The 8,454-nt window shown below is 41.5% G+C and overlaps 1 protein-coding gene across 1 annotated transcript; it reads left to right on the forward strand.

The window, feature by feature from the left end:
• Positions 1-209: 209 nt before the first annotated feature.
• Positions 210-5,907, forward strand: LOC148453592 (glutamine amidotransferase-like class 1 domain-containing protein 3, mitochondrial). Its single transcript, XM_088461938.1, has 4 exons — positions 210-362; positions 3,934-4,105; positions 4,217-4,418; positions 5,605-5,907. The coding sequence occupies exons 1-4, from the start codon at positions 255-257 to the stop codon at positions 5,795-5,797; spliced, it is 675 nt and encodes a 224-aa protein (XP_088318064.1). The 5' UTR covers positions 210-254; the 3' UTR covers positions 5,798-5,907.
• The last annotated feature ends 2,547 nt before the right edge of the window (positions 5,908-8,454 follow it).

An 8,454-nucleotide genomic window follows, 5' to 3' on the forward strand; every position in this document is an offset into this window, starting at 1 on the left:
TCCCTAGGTGAGCCACATAGAGTGGGAAAGCCCCAAGCTCTAGTTAGATGATTACAGTGGAATAATTGCTGGCAGCACTTCCCTGTCTGTAGGCTCCTCCCCTAGACACGCCCCCTCTCTGTGTATAAAAGTGACGGGGTCACACACAGCTCTCAGCATCAGCAGTCTCTCTCTCTCTCTCTCCAGCAGCTGCTACTACTATCAGGTATTCCAGGCTCCTGCTGCCAGTGTGACACCAGTGTGCTGCAATTATCATGTCCAAGAAGGTGGCAGTGATCCTCTCTGGCTGCGGGGTGTATGATGGGAGTGAGATCCACGAGTCCTCTGCTGTGTTTGTGCATCTGAGCAGAGCTGGCTATCAGGTGAGATATATCAGTGTTTCATTGCACAGAGCACATGGAAGTTATTACTATTACAGGGTCTTATACAATGGAGGCTGTATACACGTACTTGTGTTTCTTCATTATGCAAGAAGTAATTATTGTGCAAGATGCTGTAATATCAGTCACATGTTACAGACATACTGCCCTTCTTACATCTGCTGTATACACGGTCATATAGCAGAGGGCACTTTATGATGTACCAGTTGTACAAATAATTAAGAATATAACAAATGTCTTAGTTTACAATGTTTAGTGTAACATACAGTGTAACTATAGTCCTGGCACAATTTAATAAGAATGTTTATCTAAATAGTATTACTAGTCATTGTAGTAGTTTACATTGATATTTCATGCTTGAAATACATTTACCTGCATAGAGCCTTGTGCAGACCAGCAAGTTCTGTAATAATATTATTCTACAGTTACAGCAATCAGTCAGTCAGTTCTCTAACCTGCCGTATTATTACCACCTTTCCTGCATTATTAGTTTGCCCACATATCTCTGCTACATTGTAATTTTTACATTCTTATTCACTGATTCTGATTATGTTGCTGCAATAACAAAATATTCAATACAATAAGGTGCTGGCTGACTTGGCAGCCATACTGTACTTAGAGGACTTGTTACTGTACTGTTCAAAAATGTTTGGCCCAAAAAAATAAATAAAACCTCTTGCCCCTGTTTATCTGATAGGCGCTCTGTGATTCCCACACTTTCCTTGGTAACGTTTTTTTTTTTTTATCTGTCTCTGTCCTGAGTAAGAAATAGGCAGCAATGTACAAAAAATAAATAAATATATATTAGAGTGTGACTTTTTTTTTCATCCATTTGTAAGAATAACTAACTCCGTACTCAAGCCAGCTGTCACCCTAACCATGCATATAGAAGTAATACATTATTTTAGAACACTGTATACTTGTAAGCATCTTCTGGTTTTTATCGTCCCCCAAAATTCAATAATTAATAGATACTGTCATGTCTCCCTTATGGAGAATAATGATATCACTTAAGGCTCATGACATAGGAGCCCATTTATCAATGATCGCTTTTGCAATGCAATCAGGGTATGCCAGGAACGCGTAAGAAAAATAAAAAAGAAGACAGAAATGTCCCTTGGTTGGTGCACTAACAAAAAATTTAATAAAATGTAACTTTTATTAAACAATATTAAAATTGTATATATAATAATCTCTCCAGTGAAATCTAAAAAATGAAAAACGTCTCAGTGTGTTAATTATTGAAATGAATAGTGTTATTGGTACACCTGCGCGTGTAATGGTGACACAAAAATGGATATTAATAAATAGAAAATCTCTCACAAATAAGTCATAGAATATATGCAAATCCAAAAATAGCAAATCAAAAAATGCATTTAATTGGGACCAATTATATGTGGCATGCTATAACATCCCTAAAAGTGGGATAATATTCTGCAATGTCCACTGCATGTCAGAATTGCCATGATATGCATGTGAGAAGTGGCCGCAATATACTGATATACCTAGATTGCCACCTGTAACTGAAATGCACATGGAATCTAATACATTTAAACAAGGGTTGACTTAACTGCTGCAAAGCCAACAAATAACTTTTAACATCTAAGGGGCTGGAATTATATTCCGTAAAGACTGACTAATATACTTGTAATCAGTCAATTGGCTCAATTAATATAGATTTCATATCACAAATGTCATGTAGGAATAGGAGATTGATATCTTATATTATCACCTTATCCCCTCATGTTATTCTACCATGTTTTTGGACATAATTGGCTATTCATTAGGCTGCAGGTAAACATGCACATGTGCTGTCTGCAGTGTATTCAGCAAATCTCTGGAAAGAAAGCCAAATCTTCAGATATACAATGTTGCAGTGTCACAGTGTCTTGTTATAATGTTAGCAGCACATGTAGCCATTTAAATCATAAGGGTATTTGCATTAGCTTTGACAATAAGAAAACCCATGCCCAAATTAGGGAGTATCTGGGAAAAAAGCCAAATTTGAACAGCACACATGGTGTGTATAAATGATTCTAAGCTTGCTGCTGTTCATGCAGCTATAAATAAATAGGATCTAACATGAATAGCTGGTAACTTAGTGAGTCTAGAAACAGCTCTAATCAGTCACATGGTATACACTATCTGAGCCTTACACTAGCTCACTAATAATGGTTGAATTCAGCAGTATAAGTTATATGAGTATTAGGTTTGACTTAATTGATATAATATATATGAGCATTACATCAGCTCAATAGAGATAAGTGTCTCATATACACAGCGCATATATCAGGTGAGTACTGAGTGAAGTATTATCTTCTTTTTACATCACATCACATCACTACAGACGTTTGAGCAGTAACATATCTGCTCATGCAGCAGTAAAATCCCTGCTGCTGCCAACGTACGTTTCACAAATGAGAGTTTTTTCCTTTATGCCAGGAACGCCCCTGATCGCTTTGCAAAAAGTGATCCTATCGGCTGGATGTATCATCCGGGACATGTAGGGACACGAGCTGTGAAAGGAGTCCATCCCTGCGATGTCTCCGGAGAGCTGCCGGCCACTGCAAGGGGTGGTTCGCATGTGCAGTCCCGTGGACTGCATATGCGCCATAGCCGGGGATGGTTCCGAGGGATCCCTCTGCCAGCTAATAGTGCGTGATGTAGCCCATAGGCTACAGTGGCTAAAGTCATCTTCAGATGGCGTTAGCTGTGGGGGCCAATATCGGGAATGCATCGCATATCGATATTTGTAAATTTGGCAGCATCACATCTCCCCATAGAAACCTATGGGGGAGGCGGCTGCCAGCAGTAATGGAGGGATCACATCAGGTATATGAGATACCTGCTGCGGTCCCTCCTTAATACATCCTGGGGATGCTTAGTATTTGAGGTAAACCCCAGGGATTATACCTCAAATACACTTTGATAAATGGGCCCCTAAGACTCATGACTAGATGGGAGCAGAGGTATAACTAGGTATTTGAAGGCCCCATAGCAAAAGTTTGTAGGGCCCCTATGTACCACCCAATGGTGAGAAATGTATATAACACGTGTAACTTTGACAAAGAAGATGGGGTCCCCTCAGCTCTGGGCCCCATAGCAGCTGCACACCTTGCACCTATGGTAGTTACACCCATGGATGGGAGGGGAGTCTGCTGCCCAATTCCGCATCACATCTAGGTGTCTGGGGACATGGACATTACAGCATGTGTAGGGGAAGGTATGATAGTGTGACGATGACCTTCCAACTGCATGTACCAACTATAACTATCACTTTATGTTTTGGCTGCAGACCCTGTGCCATGGGGTCAGTTACCGATATCTGCTGCAATATAGCAACATAAGTCCTCTACATCAGTTACTGTCTTGTTACACTGTACTCTTTTTTCTGAGTACCCTAATGGGCCTTCGGTGCTTCTCTCAGAGCAATACAACTCTACCCTGTATATGATTGTTATGAGCTTACCCATGTTGCGGTGTGTTTGCCTGTGATGTTACTGTGTGTGTATTCTTAGTGTAATCAGGAGATCTCTCTGTTTTCCTCCCGCAGTATGTGGTTTTCGCACCCAATATAGACCAGATGCATGTTGTGGACCATGTGAAAGGACAGCCCACTGAGGAAACCCGTAATGTGCTCACAGAGAGTGCGCGGATCGCAAGAGGAAACATTAAGGACCTTACTGATCTGACAGTCAGTGAATATGATGCACTCATCATACCAGGTACAGTGATAGATGCATATTCTGTGTATCTGTACAAACCATAGTAAGTAAGATAAATGTATGTGATGAGGAGAATTATTCATTCTGTCTTCTCTGTTCATCCTTACCCAGGAGGTTTCGGAGTAGCTAAGAATCTCTCTACCTGGGCAGTGGAAGGGAAGGACTGTTCTGTTATAGAAGCTATTGAAGAAACGATTAAAGGATTTCATGCTGCTAAGAAGCCCATTGGCCTGTGCTGTATCTCCCCTGTGCTGGCTGCAAAACTGCTCCCTGGGTGTGAAGTCACCATTGGCTGCGATACAGAATGTGAAAAGTATGTTCCAGCCATGTGCTAGATTACAGGGCAATGTGTGTGGCTAAAAGGCCATAATTCCCTTTTTATATTTGGTAGAGATTTTGGAAACAAGCAGACACTAATGTTACTATAACTGATACACTGGGTGGATGCTAGTAGGACTTGTGCCATCACACAATTCTGGAAACCTATCAAGTGTTTATTCCCCCGCAGAGGGCATACTGGCTATCTGGCACTTCTGTCAAATGCTAGATGGGCTGATGGCCTGTCTTGGTTGGCATTGCTGGATTAGGAAGGAGGCAAATGCACTAGGGCCAGCACTTTCAGGGATCCCCCGCTACCCACCACCAATAAGATCACTGATCTGCATTAGCAGCCTCTGTCTGTTGTAACCACACTATTCACTATGGCATGGCAGAGCACTGCTAACAGCTGCACCAGCGTCCGCCCAATTGGAGCACACCGTAAAAGCCTGTGCAGGCTCTATGCTACAAACACAGGGGAGGAGGAGGGCAGGCGGTGAGGCATATGAGAGGCAAGCGCAGGTCAGTCATTAACCCTATGCAGACTCTGCTGTTACAAGGTATACATAAAAATTGGTTGAGGAATGTTGCATTGTGTTCACTATAAAAGAGAAAAAATATATTACACACACACGTAATAGTGTGGTGGTGGACTTGATGGAGCAATTCAGTGCCCCCAGTTGTGGTGTCCTTACTTCTATTAATAATCACTGCTATCATATATTTCTACTACTGCCCCAACCCAGCTGCCATCCGTCTTCCTACTAATAATTCCCAGTCCAGCTCTGTCCACATGTATATTTACTTCAGTCCCTAAATTGGGAGGTGATTGGAGGAAGAGGAACAAGGGAGTTTGCCCAACACCAGAATCTGTACCGACAGCTGTTGCTAAACACCTGTAATCCTTATCTGGCCTATATATGAATTAGAACATGTAATATAGATTAGAGGTAATCGCCATGTGGCTCTGCTGGATGTGGAGCAATAACTCCCTATACAACCTGGTAGCCAGACACCCACAGGATCCCTATGTCTGATATGCTAGAAGTCATTATCTATAAGGATCAAAGATAATAAATAAGTAAAAAAATAAACCCTGGGACTGTGGAAGACATTTGTATTGTACTTTACACTGTCATTTAATCACCATTGTAACCTCCTGTCATTTGTCTGTTCCGCAGGTGGCCCCATGCTGGGACAGCTGGAGCCATTACACAACTTGGCTGTAAACATGTCAACAAACAGGTCAATGAAGTTCATGTGGACACGAAAAATAAACTGGTCACTACCAGCGCTTTCATGTGTAATAGCCCCATACATGAGATCTTCCATGGCATCAGTGAGATGGTTAAAGATGTAATAAAGCTTATATAAGTTAGTAAGGAAAATTAATACAGCTGAATTTTAATATGTAGATAAAACTCCATTATGTTGAATAATTATGTATTTATTTGTTGACCTGAATAAACTAACTTTGAAATTCAGTAGGTGATTCTGGTGCTTTTTTATTTGGAATATCAGTTATTCTGTACACACCATAAATATGCCACAAAAAGATGTTTTAAAGACACATTTGTGTTTCCACATCTGTATTTTGAGTTGCATGAATCTTTAAATACTGCAACCTTTAAGGTGTGTACACACTGTACAATATCTATGAATGATAACTAGAGCGTTCATTTTTATGCAGTGAACGACCAACGATGCTCGTTCCCGCATTAACGATATCTATGAACGTCTGTACATGGAGGCCAACTTGCACGATATTGTCAACTTTGCCTGTACAGAGATGTGGCTGGATGACTTCACTGAAAGATATCTTTCAAGTCGTTGGTGGTACAGATCGTACCGTCTGTATGCAGCTTAAGACTGTGCTACCACCTGCTATAAGGTGATGATGGAAGGCTGCAAGTCGTCAGCCTCCCTCACCCCCCGGTTCAGGGCACTTACAGTACATGCAGCCACTTATCCTCCATTCCTCTTACAGCTCCAGCCTAAATAAAGACACTGCCGGGTTTATTTCTCATTTGAAAATTGTGTTTTTGTTTCTCCATCAATTTTGCCAGCAGGATTTAAAATGACAACAATTGTATTAAAGGCAAAATCCACTTTTTTGAATATTTTTCAATCTTGTTTGACTTTGTGTTAACCCCACCCTACTGTCTATATTCCAATTTCTTTATATTGGAATTTTTAGGGATGTGCAGGCTCGGATAGGTTCGAGTTTGCACGTGGAGTTCGGATTTTTCCCTCCAAAAAAACGGAACTCAGAACGAGGCAAAACGTCATCTTACATGGACGAACATCATCATTCCTGGACAAAAGACCAGGAATGATGATGTTCGTCCATGTAAGATGACGTTTTGCCTCGTTCTGAGTTCCGTTTTTTTGGAGGGAAAAATCCGAACTCCACGTGCAAACTCGAACCTATCCGAGCCTGCACATCCCTAGGAATTTTCTGCTTTGAACGTCATAAAGTTATGTTTAGATATATTAGTTCTAATGAATCTTACTCCAAAATTTCAGCTTAGTTACATTTCTATCACTTGTAGTTTCTGGTATTTCATTTGTTTATCTTGACTACACCTTCTTTCTTTTTTTTTTTTTTCTTTTTTAATAGTAATTTTCAACCACAGAAATAAGGGATCTAGAGATACTGTAGATAACAAAATTGCTATACCTTTACCTAAAGTCCTAACTCGCCCATAGTGAAGAATTGTATTGGGCACTCCCATGAACTACAAGCCACACCCATTTAGTCTGTGATAACAAGGGGACTGTCCCAGATAGAGAATATAATTTCCTTATAATCTTTGGTTCTTTTATCAGAAGGTTCAAAATTCTAATAGGGATGTGATATATAGTTTTAGTGCTAATTTACAAAGCTAAAAAAAATATTTTCACACAAATTTACTAACAATTTCTTGCCAGGAGATGGGCGAAGTGCACGTCCTGGCGAAGAGCTGGAAATAGCGTGATGCTATCACACTGCTTCCAGGTCTCCAGATGGCGCATGCATCGCTAGGGAGCGAGGCTCTGTATCCAGAAGAATGTGCGAATAAGTGGCCCATAGGCTACTGTAGCATAAGGCCAACTATTCTGGAGCTTGGTAAACCTGCTTTGCAGCCCCATAGAAACCTTTGGGGGCTGCTATTGGAAATGGAGGGACGCAGCATATATCGGAGATACTCTCACCAGTACTGAGATACTGCCACGCCTTAAACTCAGAGTAGTAGAGGTTTATATAAATTACAGGTGATCACATAAACTAGGCTGGAATAGTAGAAAAACACATACAATGAGGCTGATTAAACATGTGCGTAGATAATAACAGCAGGAGCTAATCACAGGTGATTGCACACAATTGTCACGGTACCAAATGTAAGGAGATACTTCACAGTAGATGTTTGCAAGAAACATGAGGCGTAGATAATAACAGCAGGCACAAGTAACAGCAGACTGTAACAGATGATGACAAACAATTGTCACGGTTCTAAAAGTAAGTAAGGTAATACTTGGCAGTAGACGTTTTGCAGAAATCATGAGACCATAGATCAGACCGGCTAGGTGCACAGCAATACAGGAATCCAACAGAACTGAATACACCAGGGTAAGCAGGCTGACTCAGAAGAAGCTATAACCAGCATTGAGTAACATGGCTGGGTGCCATAAAACAGAGAGAAGGACCAATGAGAGGCCTGCCAGAGAGACCAGCACCTTAATGAAAGAACCAGTGCAGCTGTGATGCTGCACATACAACAACATCCGGGCTGCTAGGTAACAGTTGAGACCAGAACATCCTGTGGCAGCCTGGAGTCCCTAGTGACTGTTGGGACCATCGGCTGATGCGGCGTCCCAGTTGCCTGGTAACGGCCAGGACCCGCAGAGAGGTAGAACCGTGGTGGCAGCTTGTAACAGCTACAGTAGGTGCAGGGAGTGCTGCTGCAATGGGGTGCAGATCTCCTCTGGGACTTAGCCCACTCCCTGCACAGAGTTACACTGCCATTTCTTGACCCTTGACTATTATCACC

This window comes from Taudactylus pleione, unplaced genomic scaffold, assembly GCF_031769625.1.
Source record: "Taudactylus pleione unplaced genomic scaffold, aTauple2 ptg001126l, whole genome shotgun sequence".
Classification (NCBI taxonomy): Eukaryota; Metazoa; Chordata; class Amphibia; order Anura; family Myobatrachidae; genus Taudactylus; species Taudactylus pleione.

Excerpts from the sequence above, each read along its gene's own strand:
- LOC148453592 (XM_088461938.1), top strand. The coding sequence starts at position 255 with ATGTCCAAGAAGGTGGCAGTGATCCTCTCTGGCTGCGGGGTGTATGAT. Across the intron at positions 4,106-4,216 it reads TGATGCACTCATCATACCAG|GAGGTTTCGGAGTAGCTAAG; the intron begins GTACAGTGATAG and ends ATCCTTACCCAG. Across the intron at positions 4,419-5,604 it reads TGCGATACAGAATGTGAAAA|GTGGCCCCATGCTGGGACAG; the intron begins GTATGTTCCAGC and ends TCTGTTCCGCAG.